Genomic DNA, 14,548 nt, shown 5'->3' with positions numbered 1-14,548 from the left:
GGAGCAACTCCAAAAACTTCTTTATAATTTTTGTATTATAACTGTAACAGATCCCATACTTTATAGATTTCTTATTGACATATTATTTATTCTCTATAACTTTAGTGATTGCTGTAAATTTATGAAATTTTATATTCTCAATTATCATTATCTCTAAAATTGAAATAGGTATATAAAATCTGTTAGAGCAAAAATATTTTTTTAAAATTAAAAATGGTAAAATATGAGAAAACTGTTGGAATTTGAGTTGCTGTTAGAAAGTTTGGTTTATAATTTCTTTTTTTATCAAAAACAATAAAATAAACCGAGCAAATATAAGGTCGGTTGTCCCGTAATAATCATTCTGCTTTCCATCTTTCGTCTTCCGATCTCGCTCCCGAATCAAATTCTAATTCTTCTTCCTCCTCATCGCGCCAAGTCCAAGTATGTTACTGTTATAATACAAAAAGCATTTATGATTAAATTTAGTATTTGAAAATTTGATAGGAGATGTAAAAAGCATAGAAATCAAGTGAGTAAATTTAGAAGTTCCAATAGAAAAACTCATCTAAGAGCAACTCCAACAGCTTTCCTATAATTTTTGTATTATAGAGAAGCAAAAGTCAAACATTTAGCATATTTTTCTTCTCCAACTCCAACAGATTCCCTAGTTTACAGTAATCTATAAAATCTCCATATTCTTCTTTAAAATTTTGGAGTTTGCTGTAAATATAGTTAATTTGGTTTTCTCTCTCCTCACTTTCCCTAAAATAGAGATAATAAGAGGCTTATTTTTCTCTAAAGTAGAGAAAAATCAAAATATAGGGAATCTGTTGGAGTTGCTCTAAGCAATTTTATAAATGCAATTCCTACATTCTTCTCAAAAAAAAAAAAAAAAAAAAAAAAACCTGTCCCGTACTAATCATTCTGCTCAAATCTCACTCCCGAATCAAATTCTAATTCTTTCCTCAAAAAAAAAAAAAAAAATCAAATTCTAATTCTTCTTCCTCGGTCCTCATCGCGCCAAGTCCAAGTATGTATCTGTTTTCTATATCCCTTTCAACTTATATCTATTTCTTCTTCCATGTGTATTTTTGGTTTCTTTCCGCTTTCGATTATGATTCTGTAGATCTAGAATTTTTTGTTTTTTCTTATGAACCTGCAATCTGATGATAAATTCTTAGCTTCCGGATATTCAGTATCACAGTTTCATGTGTATGTATATATCTCTTATGATATGGTTATCATTGAATTTCTAATTAGGGTTTTGCGACAATAGATAATATTATCTTTTTGAAAAATTGGGTCAGGGGTCCGATGATGAAGACTACTGCTCTGCTCGAAAAGAACCCCCTTCCTCCCGGTGCGAAAGCGAAGAGCAAAGCCCGCCAGCACGCGAAATCGAAGAGAAAGGAGAAATTGAAAAAGGAGGAGAAATCGAACACGTCCTCGTCCGAGGAAACTGGTGATACTAGTTTTTATGATTCAGAATCGAAATTCTTTATGTCCGAGAATTATTTGGCTGCTATGAACAAAGAGCGCCTTCTGGGGCTTGGGCCTGATCAAGAGATGTATCCTCTTCCGGTGACTGTACAAGAATGTATTGCCTTTTTTGATATAGATGCTGAGGAATATGAGTTTATGGCAGATAGAGTGCGTAAGGATTGCTCCCTTATTTCTTACATAGAAGGTGAGATAATATATAATGTTTAACCTTTCCTTTCTTTGGTAATAAATTTGATATGGTGTAGTTAAACGACTCGATTATGTTTCACACTGTACTTTTTTCTATTATAGCCGACTTGATCATTATGAATTGATTCTAGAGTGTTTATTGATATATTGCTCTGACATGTTGGCTGGCTTGGATGACAATGGGAATGCATTTTAACTTTAGAAGAGTCATTCGTTTTTTTTTTTTTTTTTTTTGGTGTTTAGGGCCCCTTTTCCCAAACTAAAATTGTTTTTTACTATTATTATGACACTCTTGTCAAGTTACTCACGTTTCAAAAATGTTTTGTTGTCATTTATTTTAGCCCTTTAATATGATGAGTCATTTGGGAACCGAACTGATTCAAGAGTTCTCTTTTATCTGTTATATTGTATACTGTACTGATATACTGCTTTCATGTGCTGGCTGGCTGAAAAATAAGGTGAATGCTTTTTGCTTGCTTGAGATTAACCCTCCAAATTTCTTCTTGTAGATCGCCAAAGTCGCAACACCAACTCCAACTTAACAGGTGAGGTTGCCCTTTCCTTTGTAGTTGAGTGAATTGCTTTTGTGGTTTGGCCTTAGTATTGTTCGGTTCTTGTGGGGTTGTGATCTGTTCCTTTGGTTTCAGCCATTTAATATGTTCAAACCATGGGTTCCCTTGATCATTTGGGAATTGAACTGATTTAAGATTTTTCATGTATGGTAGTTTCTTTTTAAATTTCTTTTTTGTTGGTGCTCCGCTCTGAAATACTAGCTGAAAGAAACTTTGAGAGCATTTTAGCTTTGGAATTAGACTACAATATATTCTACTCTTAATGGTGGAATCTCTGCCAAAGAGGTTAACTCTGAGCATGAATCTTTTTTTTTTTTTAAAAAGACAAATTGCGCTGTACCAACTTCAACTTTCTTCAGTGGATGTAAGGTTTTGTGTAATGTACGCTCTTTCCTTTCTGGTAGAAAACTGCTTTTGGCCTCTACTTTGTCTGTGGTTAAATGACTAACAAGGTATGTTTTGAGAGTGTCTCTTCGATTTTCGCCCGTATATGATTTGAGAATGGTCTTGTATTGTATTTTAAAAGAAGTTGAGAATGCATTTTAATGAGATTAGATTAAAATGACTTCTTTTTCCCCCTTTTGATGTTGGATTCAACGAGGCAGGGACTTTGTATGTGCGTATATATGTTTCCCTTAAAATCTAGTAATTTGTTTTTGCCATTCTTTTAGATTTTCTGTGAATTTCCTTGCAGCATGAACCCAGTTGGCAACTAGCAGTCTATACTTCCAGACTTATTGAAACCTTATTATTGTTTATCAACCTTTATTATATAATGTGACTATCATGAGATTACCTGCTGAGGCTCTTAAAATGTCGTCTTGACCCTTTTTTATTGTCTATGACGCTGAGATTCACTATTCATCATGTTGATCGAATATGTCTTGCTCTCTAAGTGGCCCTCTAGTTTCCTTCAGATGCTCTTTTAGCTGATGTCTATGTTTTTCAAGTGGTAAGATCCCTTCACTGGATGGGACTTACAGTGATTGTAGTTGATAGACTGTCATTGAACTCTAGAGAGTAGACAAAAAATATTTAGGAATCCTTAAAACAAAAAAATTCTAAGCATGATTGAATGAGAAGGAAATGGTGCGAGGTTGACTGGATGAAGTGAGCTTAGAAACGAAGTTGATTGCCATGAAAAAGTTCTCAAGCTTTATTTTTCATTTTTGTTTGTAGCTGTGGTTGCCCTTATATTAAAGTGATATGTTTTTGCCTTTCTGATTCAATGTGAATTTCCTTGCAGCTTCAACCCCGGTTGGCAAGTCTACTGACAGTGGTGCTTTGCTTGAGTGACAATCTATAAAACTAACTATGAAGGACTTCCAGACTTATCAGTACCTTCTTATTGTCTATCAATCCTTATTGTATATATATGTCCGCTATGTTGGGATTAAATACTTATAGAAACAATTCAGGCTCTTGAAATATTTGTCATCTTGACCCTTTATTATTTTATATGTTTCTGGGGTTCAGTATTCGCTATGTTGGTGCTGTTTTTCAAAATAGTAGTGGCACTCTTTTGTTTTTACAAGAAAACTGAGGTTTTTGATGAGGCCAATTTACTGGATACTGTTGTGGTGGTGATGTGTTTCTTTTTTTTGGGGATTTGCTTAGATACTGTTCTTCTAATTGCCCCAATCTACATTGTTTTCTACGCAAACCAAGATGATTCAACTACATTATTATCCCTACTCTAAAACTCATGGAACGTTCTCAACAATGGTTTCAATGGATGACAAAAATGATTCATCGTATTCCTGATTTCTGTAACGCATGTCCTTAGTTGAAGAAAGCAAAAACATCATTAGGTGGCAGGTTTCCGCTGCATTCGTTATGCCTCTGTCCGGCATATTCTGTTTCTTCAGAATGATTGATTTGTTGTGGGTTAGACCGGTTGAGTTCAATTCCGAAGCTTGAACCTTCTAGTTACGCTTCTAACATATTTGGGTCAAACCCGATTAGCAGGCCCAATGTGCATGGAAGGATCCTCCTTCTACGTAACATACTGGTTTCTTTTCATATGTCTACCAACAGTCCAACACAAATTAATCAATATTCTCCAGCTTCAGGATTGTATCGATTCTATTCAATTAGTTATTCTGTCTCCTCAAGTCCTCACCGCTCCAAGTATGCTCTCTTATCCTAATTGGATTGATGGAGCCCCTTCGGAATTTGGTCTGAGATCGAGCAGAGACTATGGAATTTATCGCAAGCCCTCGTTTTTCAACCATGATTGTCTCCCCCATGCGTGCCGATTTGATTATGTTGATGAAGGCAGCATAGAGATTATTGTGAGGATGATTCACGATGTTCCGGAGGGGAGGGAGATTTACCTGAGCTACTTTCATGTTAACCAGGCTTATTCGAGCCGGCAGAGGACTCTGGCTGAGGACTATGGGTTTGTATGTCAATGTGATCGGTGCAAGGTTGAGGCGAATTGGTCTGACAATGAGGATGAGCAAGGTGGTTCGGCTGAGATTATGGATGAGGACCAAGACCAGGAAATGGAAGGAGAATCGGAATCAGAAGCTGGGAGTGCCATAGAAGTAGAAGATCAAGGAGAAGCTGATTTTCCACATGCCTATTTCTTTGTGAGATTTATGTGTAGTAGAACCAATTGCTGGGGAACGCTAGTCCCTTTGCCCCTGGAAGATGATGGAACTCGGAACTCCTTCGGATGCTATGGAATGCAATGTGTCTGGAAGCCTTAAGAAAGATGAGGAGATTAGTGGACATATCTTGTTTCTGTATTGGCATCTATTTTAGCTGCTTTATTGCAAGTCCGATTCAGTTATATGATCTTATTTAAATGCATCCGCTGTAAAATCAACTGAATGATTTTGATCTTAATTGTGAATTGCACTCTCTGACAGCTTTGGACGAAGCTGATTTAAACTCATTTATCAGTGAAATATTCATTTTTTGTGTTTTGAGAGGCTCCTATGACGGATTGTTCAAAGCTAATATGAACTTGAGATATGGCCATTTTGGTACTACTAATGGAATATATGCAAAAGTATCTAATGTCCTAAAATTATTGTCTGTACGTCATTGCCCCAAATCTACATCATTTCTAATTTCATGTGTTGTTTCTTCTATGCAAACTAACATGATTCAAGTGGGTTGCAGTTATTTGGCTATTATAACTCCTCCATTGAAGCTGAAGCTGCTGCTGTTGTACAAGGACTTACAGAGGCATCAAGGCTTCATCTTTTGAACGTTCATGTGGAATGTGCGTGACAGCCAAGAGGTAATTAATGCCCTTAATATGAAGATTGAGAGAGGCAATTGGAGAATCTATCCTTTGCTTCGAGATTTTCACCGATTGAAAAATGAGTTCCATCACGTTTCTTGGTCTTGGATCTCAAGAGAAGCTGACCGTGCAGCTGATGCAGCAGCCAAGCTAGCCAAAATGAGGTTGTGCACTTTGTATTGGACTAATGGTCCTCCAACCTCCATGCAATTGGTTCTCACTAGTGATGGTCTTCCTGGACTTCCTGGTCCTCCATAATACTAGGATTTATACCTATTGTGTCTTGGCTTCTTTTGTCATGGACATTGGAACTTTTGTTGTTTTGTGTATTTGGTTGTATGCTTTTTGCCTCTTGGCTATCAATAGATGAATTTCAGACCCAAAAAAAAGTGCGCCATCTTCCCTACATTAGGTTAGTTATAAGGGATAATGACCATTCACACAATTTTAGGATAAAAATTACCCACTTACCCAAACACTCTAAGAGATCGCTCATTTACCCAAACACTCTAAGTGATCATTTCCCTAATACCCAATTAATTATTTTTTTATTCATTTTTATTTATTTTTGCCCTCTCCTTCTTTGTCACTCAGAGAGAGAAGTCATCGGAGACCTTGCCGGACTCCGGTGACCTGTGGCCGGCCGCGGACTCCTGCGACCGGTGACCAGAATGTGGATACCGTTCACCTGAATTTAGATACCGGCGTCTAAATTTATTGCCCCTCTAATAATACCCAGTAACCATATTATTGCCCCCCAATAATCATATTATTGCCCCCAAATAACAAGTTTATTAGGGATCAATAATTAGTGAAAAATGAAGATGTTTTTAATTTTGAAAGTTTTAGTAGGTTTATCCAAATAAATAATCTTATTATTGTCCCCCAATAATCTTATTATTGTCCCGTAATAATCTTATTATTGCCCAATAAATATTTTATTGCCCCCCAATAATCTTACTATTATCTTCCAATAATCGTTTTATTGCCCACTAATGATCTTATTATTGCCCAACTAAATCATAATAAACAAAACAATAACTTCTAGCAACATCCCATATTGAAATCGGCCAATTTTTTGAAGAAACAAACCACCGCAATCAAAGCCCAGATACAACATTTGCTTATCCCTCTTCTTCCTTCAGCGAGAGAGAGAGAGAGAGAGTTACAGACACATCCAATGACATTGAATTTTTTTTTTTTGGCTATTCTGCTTGGTATTGGTTCTCTGCCTCTAAACATTGCAGAGAATTTGGGATATGGCCAAGCAACAGACAATTTCTTCCCAAAGCTTGAATTTCCCAAACCCAGACCAAATCCCACTTGTTTCAGAAGCCCACTAGCAATGACCCAGGCATGCCCTGCACCAACACTACCGTCGCACCAACCCTGCCCGATCACCTCCAGTGGTCGACCACCGTCACTCCACTCCCGTCCCGCCTCCCGACTAGGTTGTCCTCCAAGCGTCGCGCCCTAGCCACAGCCTGGCCACTGCTGCACCCGATCGAGTAGCTTTACTAGAAACCCGACCACCCCTGCTAGAGCAAAACCCTAGAGGACGCCATTGCTGGAGCTCGGTGGTGGTTATCGACGGTTGTGGTTTCGAGGAGGAGCAAACCAAGAGTTGAATCGGAGGACCACCGGAAATTTTCGTTCTGCAGACATGGAGAGAGAGAGAGAGAGTCTAAGAGAGAGTTGAATGTAATTTATTAATTAAAATAAGGGCAATACTGTCAATGGATGTTAGATTGTGTAAATGGGAGTAAAAAACTCTTAGTGGAGTAAGTGGACAATTTTTATCCTAAAGGTGCCGTGATCACTTATCCAAATTTGGGCCAATATACTCCCAATTACTCCATTAAGAGTTTTTTACTCCCATCCCCAATTTAATATTTAATGATAGTTTTGCCCTTAACTCAATTAATTAATTACATGTGCATCTCCCTGTGTCTCTCCACTCTCCCCCGATCTACTCTCTCTCTCTCTCTCTCTCTCTCTCTCTCTCTCTCTCTCTATCTCTCTGTGCCTTAGATCTATGTTTCACCTGAAAGCTTCCATCGCCTCCATCACCGCCACCTCCTCTTCCATCAAACCTTCCATGAACTTCACGAGCTCGACTTCCCGCGCAGCCCAAGGTCTCCCTTTGCCTTCGCTGTAGGCGACGATCCTCATTCTGTCGGCGGACCACTGGAGGTCGTCGATCCAACCCGAGAGGACCTTGATCTCTTTCTTGAAGACGAAATCGTTGTGGGTCCCCCAGATCCTGATTGTGCCGGAGACGTTGACGAGCGCGATCTACTCGCAGTTGGGGGAGAATCTGGCAACGATAGCTAGGTAGGCGTGCTCCGCATAGACGGCGACGTCGAGAAGGTTGTCGAGGTTCATGATGATCACGGATCTACCATTGGTGTAGAGGAGCTTGTTGGATTTGGGGTCGCCGGAGATCAGGATCCCCTGGACGCGCTCCGTCGACGGCACGTAGGCGTAGGCCTGAGCGAGTTGGGGCATTTTGGGGATTTTGGGGGAAATGAGATTTTGTGGGGATTTGAAACCTCGCATCTTTTATGGACTGAAGAGGAGAAGTGGTGGTCATGATGAGGACCAGTGAGGTTTAAAAATGTTCAACAGTCGAGCAATGAACATATAAATTGATCAATTGTGTCTGTAGTGTATTCATTTTGGTTTTGAGAGTTTATGCAATTCACTTGAGGGAAAATAATATGATTATTGGAGGGTAATAATATGATTATTGGGGGCAATAATATGATTATTAGGAGGCAATGATATGATTATTGGAAGGCAATAAAATGAGTATTGGGAGGCAATAATATGATTATTGGGAGACAATAATATTATTGGGGGGCAATAATATGGTTACTGGGTATTATTAGGGAGCAATAAATTTAGACGCCGGAATCCGGTCACAAGTTCTGTAGCCGGATTCGGGATTCCGGTGACCTGTCGCTGGAGTCCGCGGCCGGCCACTGGTCACGGGAGTCCAGTCAGGTCTCCGATGACTTCTCTCTCTAAGTGACAAAGAAGGAGAGGGCAAAATTGTCCCAAAAATAAATAAAAATGAATAAAAAAAAAATACTCAATTGGGTATTAGGGAAATGATTTCTTAGAGTGTTTGGGTAAGTGGACAATCTCTTAGAGTGTTTGGGTAAGTGGAGTTAATTAACCCCAAAATTGGGTAAATGTGTTGAAGGAAAATCAGTTTTGTGTGCCTATTCATACTAGGATTAGTTTCATGGTTGTAAAAGGAGAGAAGATTCTAGAATTCCTAGTCTTACTCGGATTAGTTTTCCTTGTAATATGCACTTTGTAATCCCTATATATAGGGCTCCTATTCTCAATAATGAAAACACAATTCTCTCATCAATCTCTCTCAAAATATCTCATACTTAAACATGTTATCAGCACGAGCTCTAACCACAAAACAAAAACAAAAAACCAGAAAATTTTCTTCATCACCGCTGCACCTAGCCCGCGCTAGCCCGACCACCTGCTTCCCCCTGCAGCCCTTACGCACCCGTGTGCAGCCTACTGCCCTTGCAGCATCGCCGCACGCCTGCTGCCCCTGCAGCACAGCAAGACGCTAGTTACTGTGCAGATCAACCTTCTTGCAAGCCCCAAAAATTCTTGATAGGGACCTCAGATCAAAATCCTTCCTTCATCAAAGTTGTTCGTCTCTGTCTTTTCTATCTAACCACTAATCAAAGTGAAACCTGTTCAAGAGGCAAATTTGCTCTGAATTTCAACAAAAATCATTGAAAACTGCCGCTGCCACCTTCAAGCATCACTGCAGTAGCTCCTTGCCCACGCTAGCCTCATCTGCGTGCCTGCCCCTGCAGCGCTTACTCGCCTTTGCGCACACATCCGTCGGCCAACTCTGTGAGCCCCGATATATTTAAGGTTTTAGGTTTTACGAACTGAAATAGCAAATAAATTTCAGTCAACAATTTTTATTGTGGACTATGACGTTGCTTGATTTCGTTTGGGTTCGAAGGTTTTTATTTTCGAATTGGGCCTATAGAGAAAGCTTGGAACAACCCAATCCACTTTGGGGTCACAAATGTGATAATAGTGTAAACTTGAGGGCCAGAGTGCAATTTCACACGCTGGACCATAAAATGATGAGCTTGGTCTGGAATTCGACCAGAAGCTTCTCGCATGCACTCTCTTCCTCTCAAGAACTCTCTCTCGGTCTCTCCCGCTCTCTCTTATCCTCTCTGAAGACATCACGCCTTGATCATGGTCATGACAACGTAGCTGCTGGTTAGTTCGGGGTTTGACGCCAATCTTCAGTTCGAGGCTACGGCAGAGATGGAGTTCGGGTCATTCGGCGATGCACGGTCGACATTGAGGAGTTGTAGAACCCGACATGCAAGATCATCGTTCTTCTCCTCTTGTCATTGTGAGGTGAAAACCCAAGAACCCATCTATTTTGGATTTTGGTTTTAAGAGAAATTGGGTTCTGATTGTTGTTAATAACTTCATTGCTGGTGACGACGATGCCGGACTCGATTGCATAGGTTCCCTTGTTCGTGGGCTTTGCGGCAGAAGACCCAGACCTCTCCAAGTTGTAAGTATACGTCTGGGAACCTATCTCGTGTTCAATCTTTGATTATCAAAGAAATAAGTTTGATTTTGGGTTTTTGAACTTGGCTTTTGGTTTTCGATGATGATGGGAGGCTGGGACTTAATTGGGTGAGTTCAATGGGTAGAGTCGGATAACAAGTTGGAGCTAGTTCCAATGGAGTCATGCGTTGAGAAGAGAGAAGGAACCAGAGAAGTAGAAGAAGGCGTGCTGCTGCTTCTTGTCTAACAACGCAGCAAGAAGGAAAATGTTTAAGCTAATTTATAGGGTAAGTGGGAAACCAATTTGGATTGTTATTGTTGGAACTTGGATTTGATTATATTTTGGTCAAAGTACTGTTAGGCTGCTATAGGTGTGCTGGGTGGTGTGGTTTTGACTATTTGGTAAGATACTGCACAAGATTACAAATTGGTTTAATTGAAAGTTGAAAGGTGTAATTGGTATCTTAATTATGCAAGAAATGACAAAAGAGTCAAAATGATCTCGTAGCCATTAAATGTAATGAAGTACCAGATTTGTTTAATTGGAATTAAGTGAATGCAAAGGTTGGTTTTGTTCGATTTGTGTAGTGAGCAACCCAATTGAAAATGAATATAAGGTAGAGCTTAATTTATAAGCTTGGACAGAGACTCCAAATACCAATAATGCAAACAAGTTCATTGAGATGAGTGTGGTCATACCATATGTTTATTTGAAATTGGAGGCTCATCGGTAGTTATTGGTAAATCAAGGAATTTTGAGTAATTAAGTCCTTTAAGCATGATAAGCTTGAGATAAGTTTGTTCATGAAAATAAGAAATTAACATTGGATTTGTCGGACAGACCTCCAGTTATCCACGATGCAAGTAGTGGTGGTGTTTGCCGAACATTGTGGAGTAAAGGCTCAAGCCCCAGGAATATCAGGTAGGGGATTCAAGACTCTTCTTGATTAGTGGCTTTCATATATAATGTATATACAATGGTGATTGCATGGCTATAGTTATTTCCTTATGAATTTAAAGATTTTGATTTTCGAGATTGTATGATGACCTGAGAGTGAGCGGAGCATAGCGACTACCTTGGGTTTCAATCCCCTAAACCTCCGGAGGGGCTGTATGGACGGTATAGTGTCTGACATCGCTTGTGGTGTGGCACTATTTCTAGGTGATACGGCGTAAATGGACACTCTCGCTACTCCTTGCCGGTTGAAAATGTTAATCTTGGTAAGGGTGTAGTTGGCATAGTGACCGATCATCAGATTTGTGTTTTCTAGGCCCGCAAATATTTTCGAGACAAAATCTACATCTTATGATTTGATCTTGGTCTTTATCTATATATATATATATACATATAGTTTTCACATACTGGCCAGTAAATTAAATATATAGTTTTCAAACCTAGTCGGGTTGAGTCTTTATTGAGTAGCGAGGACGGAAACTCACCCCTACAACAGCTTTGGATGCAGGTACTGTGCACAAGAATGGAGAGCGCTGAATCAAGCTGGGTGTGCATAATTGTTCAATGCTAAGTGTCTTTGAAACTTTGAAATCACACGTAAGGTTTCAATTTCATATCCTAGTGTTTGGCACATTTCTTGTATTATTGGAAATCTTGCCATGAATTGTTTGTCTTGCAATTGCCTTATTCTTCAACCATTTACCCACACCGTCAATGAGCCATGTTTTGGTTAATCGTGAAAATGTCATTTTTGAGTTGTATTTTGACACTATTCTTGCCTTGTGATCTTTAGTTTGACTTCAAAGAAAGCTAGAATGTTTTACACCTCAAACTATTTCACGCTTTCGATTTAAACTCTGAGTTTCGAATTTCATAAATTATGGTTTGTTTTGAGTAAAATGCCTTGCGGTAATTTAAGACGTAAGTTGGATTATCCAGCTTATGTTTTAGAGACACGCGGCACTGTAACATGCTCTAGCTGGTGAGGTGCAGTTTGGGGCGTTACAAGCACCTCGGCTTACCTCGGGCAGACTTGTATCGGCCACACAGCAGGGATTGAAAGATAGTTTGCAATCCCTGACCCAGGATCGATAGCACGCCTGCAATCTTACACGCCTGCATCAACACTCACGTGTATTGAGAATTTCAAGTTCCGAAATTTATGAGTAAGTTTTCACAAGTAAGTTGTTCCCGTTTTTGAAATTTAAATTTACTTTTCTTCGGGGACTTACAAAATCCCTTCTTCTACATCCCACCTTTCTATAACGTGGGTTTGATTTGCTAAAAGCGGAATCGTGGGGATTCACGCTACATACTAACTAAGAGCGTTCGTAATCTTCAGACTAAGAACGTCCGTGAGCATCGATTTTTATGAACTAAGAGCGTTCGTAGGCTATGGACTAAGAGCGTTGACTTGAATACACATTTACGCAAGCGTACGTATCATTGTCAAGATAGGGAAATATTATGCCCAAAGTTTATCGTACCACGGGGATTAGTGGCTAACCCACAATCCTTGGGTAATCGGAACTAAAGACACTTAGTAAACAAAGAAAAGAAAAAGAAAATAAATAAAAATGTTAATCTAAGGCACCAAGCCTTAGCAATGCTCGGCTTTGATTTTCACCAAAGCCTAATCAAAACTAAGAACCTAGTGGTAGATATGCACAAATGAGTGGATGAGTTCAATATTTGGGAGTTGATTTCAACTTAACAAAAAGATAATGAATGTAAAGCAATAAAAATAAAAATGAAATGTAAACAATAAAAATGAGAATGTTGGGTGTTAGGGAGGTTCCTTCACCCAAATCTCATGTGTCGGAAGCTAATCTAATATAGATGCATATTTCCTATTTTGGCGGTAGTCGTATCCAGGGCCGGCTCTCAAGCTGTGCAACATGAGCGACAGCACAGGGCCCCTAATTGAGAGGGCCCCAAATTTTTTTTTTTTTTTGTGGTTTTATATATATATTAATATATATTAATAATTATAAATAATATAAAATAGGCCCCCCATGGTCCTCTACTCCTCTTGCTAGGTTCACCTGATACCCTCTTTAGAGGGCCCAATTTTTTTAATAGTTTTATATTTAATAAATAAATATTAAAACCTTCAGATGATGTGAAATTAGGTGCCTACCTCTCTCTATCCAGCCACACAAAGTCACAAACACAACCAAACTTTATCCTCCTCTTTTTTCTGCGTTCTGTGAGTCTCTAACCTCTGTCTCTCCTCTCTTCTCCTCAATTCTCATCGATCAGTCGACCTCAGTACCTCTCTATCCAGCCACTCAGGTATGATTGAATCAAATTAATCAATATTTGCTGTGTTATTTACTCGGTCCCGTAATGATTCTTTGATGGGTTATTCCTAATGGTTTGATCTGGGTTTGATTTGGTTTCCAGATTACAAAGGTCTAGGTCAGTAGGCCATCAAGCAATTTTGTGGGATTCTGGAATTGAGAAATTGGAGAAGTCGAGCAGTGAACAAACTCAGAGTCACAGACTATGATTTGAGTTCAAGGAATCAGGTTCCCTCCTTCACATTGATTTGCTAATTTTGCTTGAATTGTCTGGGGATGTTGCTTGAATTGATTTGCTAAAATTTAGAAGCATGCCTCCTAAAAGAAAATGTTTATCTGGACATGCAAAACGCTTAAAGAAGAAAAAAATGCAGAGTTGGTTAATTCTTTAAGGGGAAGTCTTGAAAGGTTCATTAGTAGAGAATCAGAAGGTTTGGGTGGGCATTTAGTTAATGAAGTGGCAGAAGAGCACACTGATAGGGAAGATAATGTGGAAGAGCACACTGATGGCAATGTAGTTGTCGATAATTTGGGTCATGATTGAATTTCTTACAGGAAAGGAATACTTGCCCAATTGTTAGACTTGCATATCGAATATTGTTAACTGTGCCTGTTACTGTTGCTTCAGCTGAGAGGAGTTTTTCCAAGTTAAAGTTATTGAAGTCTTATTTGCGATCAACTATGTCACAAGAAAGGCTAAATGGACTTGCTTTGATTTCTATTGAGAACGAATATCTTGGAAAAATCAATTGTGATAAATCAATTGTGATAAGCTAATTGATCAGTTTGCAGGTAAGAAGGCAAGGAGATGGATTTTCAAATGAATATCAATCAACACTGCTAGAATGTGTTATTTTGAGGGTTTCAGATCAAAGCATCTTTTTGTAATTATTTTTTGCTGCAAACTTTATGTTTGTATTGAATATTTAGCCTCTTTTGTAGGCTCATCTAATGATATATATTGATCATGGTTATTTGATTTTACATTGTGTGATTGTTCAAGTATAAATTTCATATAAGATTGAAGCTTGGAGGGCCGCATCTTAAACTTTCGCACAGGGCCTCCGAAAAGTTTGAGACGGCTCTGGTCGTATCCAAGGCGGTTCAAGGCTCAAGGACCGAAATTCCCTTTCATGATATTCCTACTCCGGTTCAAGGGCCGTAGGGACTCACTTGGCATGAATTAGAGCCGGTTCAAGGGTCACTA

The 14,548-nt window shown here is 39.0% G+C and overlaps 2 protein-coding genes and 2 long non-coding RNA genes across 11 annotated transcripts; all 4 read left to right on the top strand.

The window, feature by feature from the left end:
- Positions 1-287: 287 nt before the first annotated feature.
- LOC112198225 lies at positions 288-3,724 on the top strand. 3 transcript variants are annotated; one of them, XM_024339309.2, is made up of 4 exons: positions 288-423; positions 1,290-1,669; positions 2,184-2,219; positions 3,493-3,724. In XM_024339309.2, the coding sequence occupies exons 2-4, from the start codon at positions 1,297-1,299 to the stop codon at positions 3,540-3,542; spliced, it is 459 nt and encodes a 152-aa protein (XP_024195077.1). In that variant the 5' UTR covers positions 288-423; positions 1,290-1,296; the 3' UTR covers positions 3,543-3,724. The 3 variants fall into 3 exon arrangements, with proteins under 3 accessions (XP_024195077.1, XP_024195078.1, XP_040373617.1); XM_024339310.2 differs by lacking the exon at positions 288-423 and adding an exon at positions 880-1,012; XM_040517683.1 differs by lacking the exon at positions 288-423 and adding an exon at positions 1,051-1,194.
- A 654-nt stretch (positions 3,725-4,378) lies between these two features.
- Positions 4,379-4,960, top strand: LOC112199537 (histone-lysine N-methyltransferase ASHR2). Its single transcript, XM_024340541.1, has one exon. The coding sequence runs from the start codon at positions 4,379-4,381 to the stop codon at positions 4,958-4,960; it is 582 nt and encodes a 193-aa protein (XP_024196309.1).
- Positions 4,961-9,894: 4,934 nt separating this feature from the next.
- On the top strand, positions 9,895-12,271 carry LOC121052915. 4 transcript variants are annotated; one of them, XR_005810243.1, is made up of 5 exons: positions 9,895-10,370; positions 10,925-11,005; positions 11,104-11,304; positions 11,535-11,635; positions 12,032-12,271. It is a non-coding gene; the product is annotated as an uncharacterized LOC121052915 (long non-coding RNA). The 4 variants fall into 4 exon arrangements; XR_005810240.1 differs by lacking the exon at positions 12,032-12,271 and having other exon boundaries at positions 11,535-12,003; XR_005810241.1 differs by lacking the exon at positions 12,032-12,271 and having other exon boundaries at positions 11,119-11,304; positions 11,535-12,002.
- An 896-nt stretch (positions 12,272-13,167) lies between these two features.
- Positions 13,168-14,325, top strand: LOC112198545. 3 transcript variants are annotated; one of them, XR_005810053.1, is made up of 3 exons: positions 13,168-13,333; positions 13,445-13,569; positions 13,970-14,120. It is a non-coding gene; the product is annotated as an uncharacterized LOC112198545 (long non-coding RNA). The 3 variants fall into 3 exon arrangements; XR_005810052.1 differs by lacking the exon at positions 13,970-14,120 and adding an exon at positions 14,127-14,325 and having other exon boundaries at positions 13,169-13,333; XR_005810051.1 differs by lacking the exon at positions 13,970-14,120 and adding an exon at positions 14,134-14,325 and having other exon boundaries at positions 13,170-13,333.
- Positions 14,326-14,548: the final 223 nt, after the last annotated feature.

This window comes from Rosa chinensis, chromosome 4 (assembly GCF_002994745.2).
Source record: "Rosa chinensis cultivar Old Blush chromosome 4, RchiOBHm-V2, whole genome shotgun sequence".
NCBI classification, from domain to species: domain Eukaryota; kingdom Viridiplantae; phylum Streptophyta; class Magnoliopsida; order Rosales; family Rosaceae; genus Rosa; species Rosa chinensis.
The sequence above is the reverse complement of the archived record's forward strand: the minus strand, read 5'-3'. Positions and strand labels throughout refer to the sequence as shown.

Bases quoted from the DNA above. Each gene is read 5' to 3' on its own strand.
- LOC112198225 (XM_040517683.1), top strand. From the start codon at position 1,133: ATGAACCTGCAATCTGATGATAAATTCTTAGCTTCCGGATATTCAGTA. The intron at 1,670-2,183 runs GTGAGATAATAT...TTCTTCTTGTAG, and splicing joins CCTTATTTCTTACATAGAAG to ATCGCCAAAGTCGCAACACC. The intron at 2,220-3,492 runs GTGAGGTTGCCC...ATTTCCTTGCAG, and splicing joins CACCAACTCCAACTTAACAG to CTTCAACCCCGGTTGGCAAG.
- LOC112199537 (XM_024340541.1), top strand. From the start codon at position 4,379: ATGCTCTCTTATCCTAATTGGATTGATGGAGCCCCTTCGGAATTTGGT.